The sequence below is a fragment of the Psittacula echo genome, assembly GCF_963264785.1.
Source record: "Psittacula echo genome assembly, chromosome: 7".
NCBI classification, from domain to species: domain Eukaryota; kingdom Metazoa; phylum Chordata; class Aves; order Psittaciformes; family Psittacidae; genus Psittacula; species Psittacula echo.
In genome coordinates, this window is record NC_137740.1 from 38,568,388 (window position 1) to 38,587,487 (window position 19,100).

A 19,100-nucleotide genomic window follows, 5' to 3' on the forward strand; every position below is an offset into this window, starting at 1 on the left:
AAGATGCACCTGGGTTTGAAACACATTTGCAGAGCTTCCTGCGGGCCGCTAGTGCTCCAGTGGGCAGGACATCTGTGCCTGCCCCACTTGGCACATGCCGTCAAGGTGCCAGTGGCTGTACACTGCTACAAAAGGTTCATCTAATGCAAGCCTGTCTGGAAAATGTGGTGATGTTCAAGGCCTTTGTCACACCCAGCCTCTTCATCACTCTGTCCAGATTACAAATAGCCTATTTTTCATTATATTCCTATTTCTGTTGTGTTTTATTTCAGTAATATATGTCAAATCTCAGACATTTCTCTTTCCTCTCTATAACGCTACAGTGAAATTTTACTCATTGTAAACATAGTCTAAGTCATTCAAGCGATGTGCAGAAAGGCAGACTGATCCTGTTCAAGTAGCTGCTTTTCCAAAGCATAACCTTTGACGCTAACTCAAACTCCTGGATTAATGAATATCAGAGTGTGCCTATGTTAATGTCATAATTTTGTCAGCTGGATGTCATGTATCTCATATTCCTGCAAAGACAGCCATTAGTGGCTAAGATGAAACTTTCAGATTGTTGTACATCTGAAGGTAAAGGACATATATATGCATACATATATGTATGTTCTTCGTATTTAGGTATGTTTGTTTCAGAAATATATTTTTATTCACAAAACAGCGACTAACAGCAGCCTGCTTCAGTTTCTCTGAATGATGCTGTTGTGTTTATCTTCCCAAAATTCACTGTAGAGAAAATATTGATGATGCGGAAGATGTTGGTGTTGAAGGAATGAGAATGATAACTTATGCACTAAAAGATGGCCAACACAGGTGCAGTTAAAGCCAAAGGGAACTTGAAGTGACCATTGGGCAGAACTTGTTTAGAGTGAGCTTGTTGAGCTGTGCAGCAGCTTCCCAGGACACAGGTTACAGCATTCCCGTCTGTAACCTCTCCTTTAAGCTTACTCAGGGGCATGGCACTATGTGTATTTGTGTCCGCTTTGGCTGGCAAAAACTCAGTGTGCTTCTTCTAGCCAGTGTGGCTGCTGTGAGTGCTGGTGAATGTTCTCTGTGTGGTTCAGCCCTTTCTCAGTAGGGTCTCCAACAACAGGGTCTTCTGCTTCCCTGTGTCCCTCACAGCCCTGTCTGAAGTGCTAGCAGCCTCTGGAGGGCACTGCACTTACAGATGCTCTTTGGGGCTGAGAAATTGTGGCTTACTGGGCTTCTTTGTCACTATGAATAGCTTTGGTGGGAAAGGATGGAAGAAGACAGGAGAAGAGAGCTGGGGTTGTTCAGCCTGGAGAAGAAAGGGCTCCAGGGAGACCTTAGAGCAACTTTCCAGTACCTAAAGGGGCCTACAAGAAAGCTGAAGAGAAACCTTTTACAAGAGTGTGTAGTGGTAGGACAAGGGGGAATGGCTTTAAACCGACATAGGGGAAATTTACATTAGATATTTGGAAGAAATTCTTTGCTATGAAAGTGATGAGACATTGGAACAAGTTTCTCAGAGAAGCTGTGGTTGCCCCATCCCTGTCACTGTTCAAGGCTAGGTTGGACAGGGCTTTGAGCAACCTGGTCTAGTGGAAGGTGTCCCTGCCTATGGCAGGGGGGTTGGTACTTCATGATCTTTAGGGTCCTTTCCAACCCAAACCGTTCTATGATTTTATGAAGTGCAGTACAATGAGGAGCTGAGGGAGGAGGGATGGCCCTTATCGTTTTTCCTGCTTGTAGGACCATCATGGATACCCTTGGAAGACTCAAGGACAGACACTTTCTGCCTGCATGAATTTTACCTGCCTTGGCAAAGTTTAGTGGCAGTGTTCAAGCCCTGTGGGATTTTCTGGTCTTGAAGGACCCTGTGCTGTTGGCCTCTTTCTCATGTGCACTGTGGTTGGCCATGAAGACTCTTGCTTCAAAGGTGTCCAAGTAGAGGGGACCCATCAGTGTAAGGCAAGTCCTAGCAGGTTTGGAATAACAAATAACACTTCTGAGGTATGGAAAATCCAAACTTCTCATATAATCAAGGCAAACGTCTCCTCTGCAGATGCTTTGAACACCAGAGTTTGGGGACACAAGTGAAGACTGTCCTCTCACAAGTGTGTTCATGGTGCCGAGCCTGGCTCCACGTGGCCTGGCTTTTGGTAAATTCTCTGGCCAAAAAGTGCATAGTTTCAGCTCAGCCAACTGTTTGTTTTACATGAGTTGAAAAGACTGCAGGGATCATTTTGGCAACAAAGCTGACTTTTTCTGACAAAAACCATTATCTTCTCAATCTTGCTAATGTATTTCTGGAGTCAAGACACAACAACTCAGAAAACAGAGGAAGCAGCTTCACCTGCCCCCTCTAGCTCTGCTACTGGAGCTAGAAACCGCAGAAAGGCAGTTCAGTTCATCTAGTCACTATCCTGCCCAGGTAATATGCATTGAAATGAAAAATACTTGGGTTTATGTCTTAAAAGTTATGTATTGTTTAGCTCATTTTAAGCTATTTAGTGTTTGAAGGCAAAAGGTCCTTCAACATGCAGTTTGTGATATGTGCTTAAGGAGGTCCCTGAATCAGGGCATCTTGTATGCTGTGTACAGACACTATTTAAAAGGCTTTGCTAATCTGAAATATGGCAGTCAATGCATTTGTTAATTCTGCCCCTCACACCCTTTTTTCTTTTTCCTTTTAGATTGGGGCCAAGGAAGTCTTGAAATATGCCCTAGATTTATTCTTCATATTAGATTGATTGCTAGTCCACAGGATTGTTTCCATTCTGTCCTCATCTGAATCATTCATGCGCGTGGTGCATGCAGAGATCTAGCTGAGTGACAGTGAATGCAGCCATGCATCATCTGTTTGGGCTGGTTTTGGCACAAAAGGACCTTTCACGTGCAGGGGATCTTTTCTCATTAGAGGATGCTGAAATTGAAGGAAGCCTCTCTGAAGCTCTTGAACAAATAAGAATAATTAGTTCATCTGCGGTAAGTGAAACACTCTTCTTAATCATATTTCATGAGAATAAATGTATAAATAAAATACTAAGAGGACATGCACAATTTAAGTTTCTAGAAAAGCCTAAAGAATGCCAAGCAAAGTGTAATATTTAAAGATGTGGTAACCAAATCTAGTTCCAACTAGCTGGATTTCCTTGAAAGGTATTTCAAGTTCATCTTTATCATAAGTTTTATTCAATAGCTGTTTAAGGCATATTGAAGAGGTTACAGGTCCACTGTACATACACTGTGTATTCTGTTTGCAGCAGAAAGTGTTCTGAATGACGTTACAAAACCTGACTCATCCGTCAGGACAGCCACTGTTCGCTGGCTCTTCTCTAGTCATTTCTTTGGCAACAGTTACATCAGCAGACTTCAGAACATTAATCAAGTTGTTTTGGCCATTGCCTTTGCTGTTTGTGAAGTACTTCAACTCATCTAACTGCAGGTTATCAGGAACTTGACACAAATTCCCCTTAATATACTTTTTGAGAGAAAATGCAGGCATTCACTACAAAATGTTTTTGCAAACACACCAGTCTGAGCTAAGGAGCTGAAGCATCCCAGAAAGCTATCCCCTCACCTCGAGCTGTGATTCCCACCAGAGGGCTCCAGAGATCGGGGAGCTGCTCCAGCGCTGCCCCATCCCTGCAGCTTGGCTTTGACATGTATTTCTCCCCAAATGGAATAATTCCACAGCAGTGTGGACGGGACTGCTCTGCTCTCCATGTCCACATGCAGCCAGAGACCAGGATTCTTGCCAGGGGTTCACTCTTGTGCCATCCCAGCCAGTGGCTGTTAACTTGTTCACCTCTTTATCAATGGGTAACCTTATACAAAACAAAAAGTGTGTTTTCCTTTTTTTTAGTAAGTGTATGGATTTTTCATGCACTCCATGCAGAGTTTGTAGAGGGCTATCTGTGAATAAAGGCAGAGAATTGCTTTGAGACGGACCGAAACATCATGGCTATGTCTGCAATATGCTGTACCACAGTGCAGTGCAGAACCCCAGGCCTAGCTCTGGAGCTGTGCTTGTACAAGCTAGTGCTGAACTTGGTTCCAGCCCTTTAAAAACATACATGCTTTATCTAGCAAAGCCAATGTGTTTTAATACTTCAGTCTGTCTTTCATCTTTGCTGCTTTTTAGGGTAGTATAGCTTAAGTTAGACTGAGGCACAGTGATTGCATGTTCTGAGTCTTTCAGTTATGGAACAGTGCTGCTATTTCATGCCCACATGGCATCTGTGTCAATAATTACAGGGGATTACAGGATTTTTTTAATTAACTTTTATTCATGTTACACTGATACTAATTGAAACTAAGTCTGTTCACATCAGGGACTTAACATGATATGAAATATTTGGGACCCTGCATTTGGCTGTATATATTGTGGATATAGCCATTTCAGTTTTAAGACGGTTATGGGAGAAGAGGCCTGTGTGAGTGGTTCTAAGGTGTGCAGCTGCAGTCTTTGCTCAAGAAGACTGTACTTCAAGATAGGCTACTAAAAACCATTTGGCAATGCAATACCTCTACAGTAACAAGGACTAAGACCTAAACCAGTAAATTGTCTACGGGATGAATAATTTCTGTGTTTAAGCACACTAACCATTTGTTTTAAAGGTGGAAGTGAGAAAATGACAGTGGACAGTTAGAAAAACTTTGTCTTCAAGTTAATTATTTGGGGCCCTTGGAAAGGGTGGGCATGCATTGGCAACTCTCTTTTCACTTGAACCAGGACTACCAGACCAATGACAATGACCAGGCTGTGGTGGAAATCTGCATCACTCGCATCACCACTGCCATAAGGGAGACGGCATCCATAGAAAAGCATGGGAAAGCCCTTGTGGCTCTCTGGGAGTCATGTCTAGAGCACAACTTGAAGCCTTCTGGGAAAGATGAGGATGCACCACATGCAAAAATTGCATCCGATATCATGAGCTGTATCTTGCAGGTAAGACTGAGCTGAGAGTGTAATGCGTTTGTTGGCTATTCAGTTTCATCTTTTAAAATGTGGTTGTACTTCATGGTTTCTGAGGGAGCATGGGAATGGTTGCATTTGTTTAGAATCAAGAATATGACCCCAAATGTTAATGTATATTATTACAATGTATATGGCATCTATTGCAGTGAATAAAAACTTTTTACGTCTTCCTTATCTTTAGAAATGTCTTGAAGGTTTAGTGCCAGATTTTGTTAATTCTCTGTTAATTCTAAGTATTTGCATTTCATGTAAATATTAAAGTGGGAGACATATGACTATAATTTTCTGTGGTTACGGAAAGATTCATTTGAGACCACTTAATATCAGGGAAGAGGTTATTCTTTCAAATCATTCTGGAAAGCAGCAAAATGCTGAAGATATTTTAGTGACATGAAATTTAGGTCAGTAGATTATCTGTCAGTAAGGAGGATCTCTCAACATTTTGATTGTAAATGCTGAGTCCAGATACAACAGAGAAAACTGATTTCTGAACTAAAATCTATTTTCTACTACTCTAAACAGAGGACTAGAAAGAAGTTATGCTCTGGCCAAGAGTGTTGAAATAATTTCTTACAATATTTTACAAAATGTTAGAGGCAACAAGAAGATCAAAAAGTTATTTTGGTCCTTTGAATGCAAGACCTTTCTTGGAATTGGCTATTCCAAGGCTTTCTAAGAAATAAGTTGAGGGTGAAGAGACATTTGAAAGGGGAGTGTGTGGAAGCCTGATATTAAATCACGGTAAGTTTGGCAGGGGTTTTTGCTTTTATTTGTGGTTTGGTGGTTTTTTTTAGCTGGGACTGCAGGCAACATCTTTCTCTGTTGAGTAAGGAATGTAACACACTGGAGACACCCACAGAGAAACCTATGTGCAGTTCTCTAACTGGAAGTGAAAATGAGGGCTGTTTCTAAAGTTTCAGCTGTGGGTACAATTCATGGGGATGAGTTCCATGGCAGATGCAGAAACAGTATTGTGCTTGCTTAGCTCCTTGTAGGGCATAGTGTTCCATAAACTTGAGGTTCCTCTTCTGCTTTGGCTGAAAGTGTTTGAAGTCCAAAAGAAACAAGGAGTTTCAGAAATAATAACAACAATGCTGAATTTGCTTCAATGAATTTTTAGTTTTGTATGGTCAGTTTTGTTTAATCCCAGTACATCACTCTGAAGAGGCACAAAAAAGTGTATTATAGTATATTAAAAGATGGAAAAAACCTGCTTTTCTGAAGCCTCAGTTTCTGTTCATTTTAATCTGGGAAACGTAGAGATTTATTCTAGCCAGACTAGGTCAAGACTGTGGATGAGGTTTAGCAAGATTTCTTCTGTACCACACTGGCATCCCCGAGCCACAAACCATAACCTGCACCCCAGCGCAGAGCACAGAAGCACATCCTGTGAAAGTCATCTGCTTACCACAGCTTGCCCAGTGAGTGACTGGTTTTGGCAGGGACCCCGCTTTCCAATAGGCAAACATGTTCCTGGAGGCATTGGTTGTGTCGCCTTCTGTCTTGCATCCCTAGAGGTGAGACAGTAACTGGTTTTGGATACCAGTAGCTGCTTAGCTTAAACTTTCCAGATGAGACTCTCTACATCTGCACAGATGTACACACTGCACAAATGTTGTCTTTGCAGTACTTTAGCATTCTTATGAAATATGTTTTCTAAAGTATGCCGTGGCTTGTCTAAGCTTTCAGTTTTTGCTGTTGGTGACTGGGTGCCTAAATCAAGATAGCTCATATCCAAATTTTTTTGAGGATTGCATTCTGTTGCAGATTACTTTGAGAAAGGGGTTCATTGAAGTGAAATGAGCAACTTCTAAAAATACTTTTGCTGCTCCCTGAAACAGAGCTATTATCAGTGAATTCCTTTGCATAAAAAAAAAAAAAAAGGCATAAAATGAGTTTTCATACAATACGTGAGGGGTAGTCGAAGTAGTAATGAACATCTGACAGCTGGGTTGAATCTCACAGCATTTCTGTTGATACTACCAGCAGGGAGGTCCCCTAGGTTTGCAAACATCACTATATCATATTATTGAAATCTGTTTTTCATTGTCACCTTCCCATTTTCTTAAGTATGCATTCATGCCCTGATATTTATAATGGAACAAATGAAACTTTTTTCCTTCCATCTGAATTCAAACATATTCTTAACTATTTTATTTTTATTGTAGGAAAAAAGAATAATAAATTGGTCTTTGGAATTTTCTTAGAACTTTTAAATCCTAGTCAGAAGCTCAAACCTTATCTTCCTATTCTTTTTGCATGGAGTCCTAAAGTATAACTTGGAGGCAGAATTTGGCTTTATTCAATACTGCCTCTCAGCCAAATATAATGAGGCATTATGTAGATTTAAACATGCTGCTGTATAAAGCTCTATTCATTTTAAGGCCTTTTCTCATTAAAAATGTGGCTCTTGGTCATATAGCAGTTGCCATGATGAGCTGTCTTGACACCTGTGTGTTGTTGCAGCCCCTTCTTCCTCAGGGGCCAGCAGAAAAGGACTGTCCCAGAGCAGGTGCTGTATTCTATTGCTTGGCAGGTCTCCCTTGCAAGGAAAAAACATCATAGCCACTTAAACTTGGCTCTTTTGCCTAGTTGAGTAGCATAATGCAGCCTTAATTAGGGTGAGTCCTGCTCTCTGTGAGGCTGATGGCAAAGGCAGTTACTGCTGATGGAGATAGAACTGGCCTAGGAGGCAATGTAGCATCATATATGGAATGACAGATTTGTTTTTTCTCAGGTCCAAATTTATTCATTCAGCGCTGCTCCAGAATGAGCATGTGTTCAGTCTGGGCTGCCTTTCTTTGTACTATTTTCTTGCTTTCTGAAACATCTGGATTCCAGTGGCTGTCTGTGATTTCAGATGCTAATTAAATATAATCATGTTGCAGGATTATTTTCAAAAACAGTGATGTACTCCAGTTTCAAAGAGATGTCCAAATCTGAGTGAAGGGCAGAGAAAAGCACTGATTACGGAGTCTCCAGAGAGAATATAGGTCCTCAGTTACACATAAACATACCCTGCTAGTTTCAAGGGCAGTTATGTATGGGAACTTCATGGGTAATAGATGTGTATAATCTGTGCACGCAATTTCATGTATGCAGATAGTTGTAGAAAACCTTTTATGACCTTAATGTCAAACCCCAAGTGTATGTGCAGATGCCCCTGAGATTGCTGAAGCTTGGTGCCATTTTGACAACAGAAGTTAGCAGTCCTGAAAAATTTCAGTTTACCCTACTGTTCAGAGAAATTGGCTGGAGTTTCAAAAAGTCCTAATTATTATAGGAAAGGGGATGATCAATGCTAAAGCTGTTACCCTGCGAGCAAGTCTCCAAGTACACTTATCCATGCATACTCTTTTTCCTCATGTGACCAGTTTGCCTTTGATTTAGTCCAGTGGCTTATCATGAGATCTTGTTCTGGGAACAGAGGGGTCCTTTCTTCATGTGTTGCCTGTCAGCATAAAGATAGGATGAAACTCAGAGTGGTAGCACACTTCAGTTTAGATAAGGTAAGATGTGACTTGCATTGAGGAAGATTTACCCATGCTTGAAATTGTTTCCCTGAGCCTTGAGCCTGCACTTGGGGCTGGACATGGGCATGGGCAGAACCCTGCGACGCAGGAACAAAAGGCAGCAGTGCCTCTCCTACTGCAGGGAGCAATATTTACCAGTCACCAGCATGAGTGATTGTTCCAAGGTGTTTGCTATGCTTTTGGATGAAAATTGCCTACTCTGTGTCGATGATGGATACAGCTTCTGCTGTCTTCTCTGAAAGCACCAAACACAAAATGTCTTGTTAGAAATGCTACAGCAATTAGCACTTAAGTAGTGCACTTCATATTTTCTCCTCTTGCAGAAGTCAAAAAGAGGTGCATCATTAGCATTTCCTGGTGCAGTAGTTTTAAATTCCTTGACTTGCTGTTTGTTTGAACATGCCTTCAGTAGTGTTACCAAAACATAACCTTTCTTGACTTTTTTTCCTTGTTTTCCCTGTTGTTTTGATTTTTGTTTTTCTACTCTGTTCAGCATGAAACTTTATTTTAATAATTTTTACAGCTCCTTATTTTTCAGTGCTTTTCCATGTTCTTATAGAATTACAACCGACCTCCAGTAATGGCCTTAGCTGTTCCAGTGGCAGTGAAATTTCTTCAGAGGGGCAATAAGGAATTGTGCAGAAACATGTCAAGTTATCTGTCCTTGGCTGCAATCGCTAAAGCAGATCTGCTGGCTGATCACACAGACACCATTGTCAACAGTGTCCTTCAAGGTACGAATGCACTGAGATTTTTGGTTTTAGTCCTGCAGCATGCCCACCATTAGCTTAGTTAGGCATATGTAGAATTTAACATGCTACATAGAAAAATATCTAAGAGGCATGTATGTATAAAGCAGACATATGGACATATCTGCAAACATCTAAGACAGTCTAAAACCAGACTATATCAAAGGAGACCTTTCAAGAATATGTGGATTTACTGAACCTTGTTGAATATGGAAGTTTCATTATAGATTGGATGACCCACAGAGCAGAAAACACATCTGTACTTTTTAGTATACTATACTAATGGACAACAAATTATAAGCCATGATGTGAGACCCTAGCTACCAGGCTCTTATCCTTTCTTTTGGTGTCATTGGCAATACTCCAAAATATAAATGGGGAGGAAATTAATCCCATTCTGTGGCAAAATAGTCAGATGTAAGATACAACAGGATTGTAGTGGTTCTTTAATTTTGCCTACATTATTAGCTTTACACAGAATATTGTTGTTAACTCTGTATGTTTTATTTTTGTGGTTTACCTCTACAAAAGGAAGTCCAATTTAGTTGAAGTAGTAAAGTTCCATGGTATTTGTTACAATACAGTGCTACAGTGATAGTAAAATCATTGTTTGTTTTTCTTCAGGTACAGGTAGTAGCTCTTTCTCTATTCCAAGAACATTGTTATGAACATGTTAAGCACTCAAATTAAATGTGTGCATCCTGTATTTATTAAAAAAAAGGAATCGAGTGTATTATGGAGGGACAGTTAAGCTAGAAAGTAATTTTGTCCTTATGACATTATGGTAAGAGCTTTCATATTTCTGTCTGCTTTGTTTAAGGACAAATGTGTGATAAACATGATAAATATGTATGAGCTATGTGATAATACTAATAGGTAGAGTCCAAGAACAGAATATTGCTAACAATTTTCAAAGCCACATGGATAACTCTTAAGACTCATGATGTTACCATTTATGTGTTAACATTGTGCATTACCACTTGTAACTCAGTGCTATTAATAGGGTAAAAGGTTTTTTGATATGGTCATAGGTTTGGGAAAGTAATGCCCACTCACAACTGAAGGTTTGATCATGACTGTGCCTGCTCGGTTTTGTGTATTAATGTTATTCTACCAGCAGGTGTTGCTGTGGACATCAGGTTTGGAAATTCCAGACTGGAAGAGGGCACTTTGAATAGTCAAAGTGCTTTGTTTTGCAGTGGCTTAATTGCACTGTACATAATTTGTAATTCAGGCATGAAAAGTTTGATTTGCAGCAGGCTAAGAGCTGTGCTTAAAGACTGAGTGTTTGCTGAAGGGAGAAGGAAAGCAAGAGGATAAAGCTGCTAAAGCTGAATTTAGAAAGCAGCGTGGAGACAAAGAGTCCTGTTCTGGTGCTGCACACACATGGCTCAGCCTAATGGCACCAGTGAGACTGATAGTAGACTTTGGCCCATTGCCTGGGAGTGTTTGAGAGCTAACTGGATTTTTTGATTACTTGGGGCAACTGTCTGGCTGCATAATTAGTTTCTTATCTTATTAGCTGAAAAACAGCTCTTTAGAAAGAGTGTTTACCTACTCTGTTGCAGTTACTGTGAACTCAGCTTCTAAATATGCAAGCATCTGTACCACGCTGTCGATGTTGACAGGCCCTGTGCTGACACCTTCCATCAGCATAAGGGATCAGGCAGATTTATTCCCAGTTCCAGTGGATAGCAGGAAACCTACCCTGCAGTCATTGCTGTAATCTGAGACTTCCACTGCTGCTCAACCTTCCAAAGGAGTTTAAGCAAGGAATGTGGATGTAGAATTCAGAGAGGCTTGTTAGAGTGCAAAACTGGGCTTAGCAGCATATCCCAGGCATGCACATCTTGTGTTTGCTCCTTCATTTCTATGTCTGCAGTAAAAGAGCAGGGTTGCCGTGGCTTTTTCATGTTTGGAGCCCAAACTCCCTCAAAATACTATCTGCCCAGGGTTTCCCAAACAGGAAAAGTGACCGTTGACAAATTAAAATAAAGTTAGTCTGGGAAGGAAAGAGAGAAGCATGCTGATAGAGATGACTTGTAGTGCTGGGCAAGAGGGCGTAGACTGTGTGAAAGCTTTGCTAGACCACAATGGTGATAAAGGAATAGCAAAACATGGGATGAAGGGAGTTTTCCAGCTGAGCCAGTGAGAATGAGAGGACTGGCTTTGCATTTGATCATTTGCCAAAGCAGAAGAGAGACAGGAAAAGGCTACTTCCAAGACAAAGCATTTCAGGTATGAAGTACAGTAAGAAAAGTAACCAGGAAGGACTTTCAGTAATCTTTTTGAGGATTTTGCTTTTTCTGCTTTGTTTTATGGACATTTGTTTTCATTTACTGAAGGGCACTGTATGGAAAGAGGATTTGAGAGTGGTTTTGCACATACACAGTGTTGGGACATCAAGTGTCTTTTGTAGCTCTGGAGATCTGTTTTCTGGCTGAAATGAGATGAACGAAGGTAATCTTTCATTGTTCTTTAGTTAAGGTTGTCTACAGCTATGACTTAGTAAGGGATTTTTTTGTCGTACTAAGCATTTATAATTTAGATACGTTTTTTATTACAGGGTAATAGGAGAAATTCCATCAATTGGAGCAGTTATTCTTATCTTAAACAGTGTCGCCAAAACTTTGGAGCAGGTCATATAACTTTAGGTATGAAGCACAGCCCCCTTGAATGGCATAGTAAAGCGGAAATTACCTTGTCATAGCTTTTTCTTACTACTTTGGTATTGTAGAGGAAGGATCTGGTAGCTGCGTCATATTTGGGAATAAGCACAGCAGCAACATGTCAAGAAACTTTTCAAAGTGCATTCTTAGGACGTCTGTAGAGAATGAGAAAGACAGAGAAACATGTGAATACAGCAGAAGGGTAGGCTGCTTCCAGTGGGAATGAGAATTGCTTTGAATAAGACATTCTCAACAATAAACTGTTCAGAGGCTTCGACAGGTAGTGAATAATCATTCTTATCATAAATGATAACATATCCAATGAAAAACTGTTCATCATTTCAACTTCTGCTCTGTTCTCTACACACAAATCACCACCAAAATCTTGGCTCTCTGCATCTGCTTCTTAGGCACTGTATCCAGCCGTATGTTTTTATTCATTTTTGGATAAGCTTGTGATTGTGAGACAAGAAAGCTGCTGCCACCAAATATTTATCAATCAGCCTTGTACAAACTTCCTGTTAGCACCAAACAAGTTGGTTACTTTGCATATCTAAATGTATCTTAAAACAGAGTATGTCCTTCTCAGATGGCCAGCATTATGGGAAGGGTATCGACTGACTTTTTTTTTTTTGTTCAAAAGCAATCCTTCCTTCAGCCTCCAGTGCACGCACGTCAGTATGTCAAAGCATCTCTTCTGTACAAGTGACCGTGTCCACATGGGAGAACTAGAGCGGCAGATCCTTGCACATGGCAGTGTTCACAAGAGGGATTGTTATCATGAAGGGTCTTTAAAGCTGCCTCTAGCTAATGCTTGGATTTCAGTCCTCTGAAGGTCTTTCTCTTTGTATGAGATGTATATGTTTCTACTGGCAGCTAACACTGTATGGTACAAAATGGAAAAATTCAGTTTCAGAGTTTCAGTTCATAAGAACCATGGAAACTTTTAGTATAGTAAAGTACCTTTATTTACAGAACAACTTTACAAAAATAATTTCAATAAAGTTATCAAAAAGTAAATTTACAATATAATACAGCTGCATTTTCTCCAAATGTGACATCAGATTAAGATGGGGAATATCACTCCTACATGTTAGGTCAACCTGTGGCATAAATATTGTTTTAAACAATGAGCTAGGTTTTTTTACAGTCTACAAATTGCTAACAACGGTTAATAAAACACATTTCTTGGTTTATGTAGTTCCTCTGTACAATTCACATTAGTACTATAAACCCCAGTGACTGGAGGAGCTTAGAAGGAGTGCATCCTTCTGTAGAGACTGGTCAGCTGGATAGGTTTGCCTCGGCAGGTATGCCAGGGGCACCATTCAGCTCCGAAATGTCCACAGTGGCACTTGCTTTTATACATCAGAAAACATCGTGCTAGAGAGACAGCAGTCATCTGACCTCAGGAACAGCTTTTTCCAATGTCATGCCTTGATGTATTGTTTTTTCAGTGTTTTGCCAAAACAGCAGGCAGAGAAAAAATCCTGTCTCTACAGTACCTCGTTTTGTAAACTTGCAATGATAATCTTCCTTGGGAATTGGAGCAATGTGGGCTCCTACATGTTTACTTGCATGGATTGGTGTTCAGCTCTTCATGAAATATGTTCTCTGCTTCAGAAACTGCCTTGCCAGAATTTAAGAAATGTACTGGGCTCCTCCGTATAGCAAAATTTCTGTGACTCCCCACCCGACAATGTTGCCCCTCATACTGCATGCATCTTCTCTCTGTGCTGCTATCTCTTTTGCACTGAGCACTCTGTCCCACATGTTAAAGCCAGTTAATTTTCCAGAGAAAGCTAAAGCTTCATCAAATCCACCTCCAACACAGCATCCATTCTTTTCTTGACCAATCTGCAAAATCCCTCCATTTGGAACGGTATGAGCATCGGCAATGTCCAAGGCGGTGGCTGTAAGCTCTCCATTCAGCCACAGGGATGCAGATCCATTCTCTGAGCTCCAGGTGCCACAGAGATGGATCCATTTCCCAGGAACAACTATGTTTTTGACAACTAACTTGTGCTGGTCACCACCAACAACAAGCACTGCAGACTCTTGGCTGAGATAAAGTTGGATTTCATACGGATTTAACTTGGTTCCGTACGAGAAGACAATAGTTTTGTTCAAAGCCTCAGTCACCTTGATCCAGATGCAAGCAGTAAAGGAGCAAAGGGTCATTCCAGCAGTTGGATGAACACTTCCAAATATTTTTTTTGAACGCATGGGGAATAGAATTGCTGTTTCGCACCCTGAAAAAGTTAGAAAGATTGTTAGGTAAATAAAAACTAGACTATTTGTACACATACAATTAGGACCCTTGACATATGCTCACTTCTGGGCTTTTCAAAGGGAGCTGAGAGCTCAGCTTATCCAGCAGCATGTAGGATGTTTTGAAGAAGCTGTCAGATCTAACACTATAGCAACAGGTCTAGGGGCTAATCAGGCTGCAGGAACAAGGCTTAGCTCTTCCTTCATTGCAACACTAGCATCTTCTATATAGGCTGTGCAAAGCGTTATTTACATTTACTGCTGCCTGTCTGCCCTGGTGCTTGCCTGGGGAAGTTGGGATACGCTGAAGGTCTGTGTGAGGCAGGTGCCTTCTGCTCTGACATACCTCTTAGGAGAGCTGCTCTTTTGCTGGTTCACCTAGAGAAATTAGCACTGACATTGGGTAATTATGTTGGATAGGTCTCTCTGTTTCATTTAGGTCTTGGTATAGCCTCCGTGTTATTTTTCAGTACAGAGTGATAAAAACAGCATTATGGTGTGGGGATGGGTTCAGTGGTCTATCAAACAGCAGGTTTAGTAACTGTGCCGTTCCTGGGACAGCAGAATGAAACTGCTGATGCAGCTGGAGAAGCGGAGCAGATTTGAGAAATGGAGCACTGGATAGTTGTGGCTCGAGCAGCATCCGCAGCTGTGTCCTGTGGATGTCCCATGGATAACTGGGCAGCAGAGGGGAAGAGGACATGGGCTACTGAAGAGCAGGCACAGGGAACATGAGCAGGAGCATGCTGAGATGTGTGCATATTATAATGACTCCTATTCCTGACTCTGCCTTTAGGGTTATTGGTTATGACTTTTTTTTGCTTAAGCACAGGAAATGTAGAAAATTACTGATAGTCTTAAAACAGTTCAGCTCTCATCTCCAACTAATCAACATGGTGATAGTAGAAATTAATTAAAAGCACTAAGATAAACTAATTAAACTTGGAAACATAACTGATGGTCACTAAACCCAAGCCATTTTTGGTATTCTGTGTACTATTCCCTAGCTGTATAGTCTATATATGCTTCACAGTCTAGGTGATGGGGTGGGGGTGGAAAGTAGCCCCCTGCTACAGTTAGGCTGGTCTGTTTCTTGTTTAGACAAGCTAGAAGATCCAAAATGTCTAAAATGTGTGTGGAAATTTCTGCTTCAGTGAATGAAGGACTCTTTGTGTCCTCCAGGATTGTGCTTCTGTGTTATTTTGCAGACTGCTTCCTTTAAATTTTGAGCAGATTTTATGTTTCTTCATTGGCTTTATTGAGGAGGGGCATGGTCAGTGAGCAACTGTTGGATACTCCTTAAAATGCTACTTAAGAACACTATTATGAAAAAGCTTTTAATTAACAAGCTTTCAGGCTTTATTATCAAGGCCTAAGTAAAATTAAAATCAGCCTCACTGAAGAACAAAAAGTGTGATTAGAAAATCTCTTAAGAGTATGGCTGGCAGTAATTCAAGATGTGAGAAATTAAAGTCAGTTGCTAAAATTTCCCTTGGAAAAAAAAAAAAAATCCAGAGAGACGCTCTGGAAGTACTTAAAATATATCCTTTAAATTAAAAGCTATGAACATTTTATATAAAACCATGTGGGAACCAATGGAAATAATCTGGATTTCCACTGATGAGACTGAGACTGTTAATGCTGATCAAATTTGTTACTCTCACCTAGCACTGAGTAACTGTTTGCAAGGCTGGCTGTGTTACAGGAGAGAGATACAGAATGAGATCATGCTTTCTGGAAGGCAAGATGTGTTTGGGGAGGAAAGGAATATGCTCTAAGATCAACCCCCCAGTATTGGTGTAATGCAAACATTACTAAAGCATTATGACAAATAAAGCAGTAAAAGTAATTTACCTATAAAGCTGATTTCATGCCCTACATGAATGCACACATTCATATTAGATTGTTAAACACTTCATGTAAACTAATGTTATGTTGAGTATATATTGTAAGTGGCTTGTGTAAGTTGTTGCCTTTGCTTTAGCAGTTACAAGAAGCAATCGTCCTTGCTCACCCATGTAGGAGCTCACGCTGGTGGTGCTGCTAAGTGTTGGTGGTGAGGTTAGTGTAACTTCCCACTAACTTCCTAATTTGCACACACAATGTGGGATTCTGTGAGTGTGAATTTCTGTGGGGTTTTCAAGCTGCAGTAACTTACATTTGTGGAAAAGGCAGTCATTAAGGACATGTTAAAATATATCAGGGTAGGAGCTGTCTGACAGGTAGAGTTATGATCAATATGATTATATTGGGCATGTAGCAATTTTGCACCCACATTTGGAATAGAAGGGGGCTGCTCTGCCATACCCAAGTTGCTGTAGGTGCTTTTTGGTGTAATGTCACACTGCGCAGAAAAATCGACATGAAATTTCAGATATGAGCTCATCTTTCTATGGCCGCCTCGCCTGCTGACTAATGCAAAGATTTTGGAAGGGGAAACAAAACCCCAACAATACCACAGTGTTACTAATTTTTCCATGCTTGAGGAAATGTTCTGTCCTGACAGTTGCCTATGCAGCAAATGTGCCCTCCCTGCTGCGGGAAGCGTGCTTAGCTGGTTGACATCAGCAGCATGTCCTGAGATCTCACTCTGCTCTTGGGCATTTGGAGTTGGTGAGGAGATAATATTTAGTTTAGGAAGAGGAAGGAGTGGGTACATGCATGAAGAGAACAGGAGAGCTCAGTTACTACTGCATATGCAAAGGAGTTACCAGCTGGGAAAGTAAAAGGTGAAAGCATATAATTTGTATGTTTAAAATACATTTCTTGCTCTCTGGCAACCATTTTGATCTGGGACAGCCTGAAAGAGATGGGAGCCTTCCTTGATTAAACCCTTCTTTGATCCCACATTTGAAAATCTCAGCACCTCTTTTTAAAGAACAGATAATAGGTTTTCTCCATATGTGTGCAGGCTGCCCAAAGCTGCTGTGCTGTTCGTAAGATTGCTTTGGAGTCATATGCAGAGGAAGATGCGTAAGAAGGGTGTCTATAGGATATACGTTCTGACAGGGTCACGAACGAGAGCTCTCCGGTAAAGCATAGCACATGTGGACTTACCTCCTGGCAGTAAGTGCTGAGCTGCCCATTTCTGTGATGCTTTCAGTTCTGTTCTGGTTTGCTGTAGCTCTTTCCACAGGGAGTTCAAAATGGGATCATCTCCTCTGGTAGGACTGAATTTATCCTGATGAAAAGCTGTTTCTTGAGCCTCTGGCTCACACCTCCTCAGCCAAGAGCTTTCCAGCCGGCCGAGCCTGCTGGACACATTGTGACTGAGCAGCAGAATGTGCTCGAGAAGCTTTCCTTGCTCAGACTTGTGAAGCCTCTTGGCTTCTCCAGTTGGATCACTGTTACTCACAAGCGCCTGCTCTACCTGTGACACAATGTGGGAAGTGACTTTCTCAACCGTGGCGGCCAAGGTGCCCGAAAGGTTGGTGGTGAGCTGGCTCAGCTCTGTTTTCAGGGTCTGCAGGTCCACCTTCAGGATCTCATCCATTGCCTGCAGCATCATGTTCTCTTTCATCTGCGAGTTCTCAAGCATGATGAAGAGCTTGTCCCATTTGGTGTGCTCTCGCTGGCAGTCACATGAAACAGCTGGAATGGGAGATACAGATGTTGCTATTCCTTTGTACTTACATTTTTAAACAGGAGTATTTGACAAAATCTGGCTCCATGCAAGGCTTATGTGCTCCAGACTGTCAATGTATTTCCCTCTACATCAAAACAGAAAAGTAAAGGAGCGTACATTATAGCAATTCTAAAACTAAGTATCATCGTCAGTCTTTTGCAGGCAACCTAAAAAATAAAGAGGATAAAGAAAATTCCAAGACACCATCCAAGTGCTTTAGCATTTGCTATCCATACCAATCTACTGGTACAAGCAGATGCTTCTTCCTTTGGGGAAAAAAAATAATGTTTGCAACAATAACTGCTATAAGAGCTAGGCAACAAATAATGCAATTCTGCACTTAAGACAAATTTAGTTTAAATCTACTTACTTTCCTCAGTACCAAGAACAGGACCTTCAATTTCATTATCCAGGTTCACATACATGAGATTATAATCATCATCTTCATCCAGAACAGAAACTGAAGCCCTGAAAACACAGAACAGGGTAAGCAGAGAAAGTATTTCTTGGGGCAGCATTCTCTAGCTGCTTTCTGAAAATAGCTGTGCTGTCTGGAGCTTTAGTCCAAGTCAGACTTCAGCAGAGACAAGACTGCGAGTGAGATGCAGTGAGCCCTTAGCAAATGCTCCAAGCGCCTCGGCTTGAATGAATGAGCAGTGCTAGTGCCAGTGGTGTAATAAGAGCACTTCTGACTGTTGGTTTTGGCTGAGAGGAGAAGGGGGCGTGCAGCTTGCTCAATTCCAGCCTTTCAGGTTTGCACTGTGGGAGATGTACTGACTCGCAGAGGGGAAGAAACGGGGAAAGCTGCTCTTGTTAACTACCACTTCCCCTCTGAGAACAGATTGCTGTAACGTGCAGCAATGCGAGGGTGAGCATGGGGGGTGAAATAATTTGCTGCCTACAAGCACTGGCTGCATCGGGTATGTTCTTTTGTGTTATTTGTGAAAAGGAAAGTGTTCTCCGCAAACTCATTTTGTAGTTGGTATGCGCCAGCACTCTGGAGGAAATCTGTAGAAAAATAAACATACCTGGAGTTGGTTTGGATACACATGTATGGTTTAACTCAATATTGTAGCTGGGTTTTTTTGATAGCTATGTATAGAAACTTCTGTTACATACTAACAGTTTACTCTTTAAGAAGTGAACGAGAACTCATAAAGACAGCTTGTTAGCGCTTTGCTTTTCTAGCCCTAATTACCAATAACAACATCCTAACTATGTGGGTGATACATCACTACTAGTATTTTGTTTTGGGAATGTGTAGATTAGCAGCTGCATGACTAGAGTTGATTCTGTTAACTCTGA

At 41.1% G+C, this 19,100-nt stretch overlaps 2 protein-coding genes across 3 annotated transcripts in view; one reads left to right on the top strand and one right to left on the bottom strand.

The window, feature by feature from the left end:
- Positions 1 to 2,814: 2,814 nt before the first annotated feature.
- Positions 2,815 to 19,100, top strand: part of VEPH1 (ventricular zone expressed PH domain containing 1) — a gene marked incomplete at both ends in the record, with an annotated part of 80,148 nt that continues 63,862 nt past the window's right edge. For both annotated transcript variants that reach the window (XM_080623199.1, XM_080623200.1), the window contains 3 exons: positions 2,815 to 2,952; positions 4,703 to 4,918; positions 9,041 to 9,215. In XM_080623199.1, coding sequence (XP_080479325.1) covers positions 2,815 to 2,952; positions 4,703 to 4,918; positions 9,041 to 9,215 — 529 coding nt within the window. The remainder of the gene's footprint in view (positions 2,953 to 4,702; positions 4,919 to 9,040; positions 9,216 to 19,100) is intronic.
- Positions 13,541 to 18,313, bottom strand: PTX3 (pentraxin 3; the record flags this gene model as incomplete). The annotated part of the gene is made up of 3 exons (XM_080623647.1): positions 13,541 to 14,151; positions 17,228 to 17,761; positions 18,166 to 18,313. The coding sequence occupies 3 exons, from the start codon at positions 18,311 to 18,313 to the stop codon at positions 13,541 to 13,543; spliced, it is 1,293 nt and encodes a 430-aa protein (XP_080479773.1).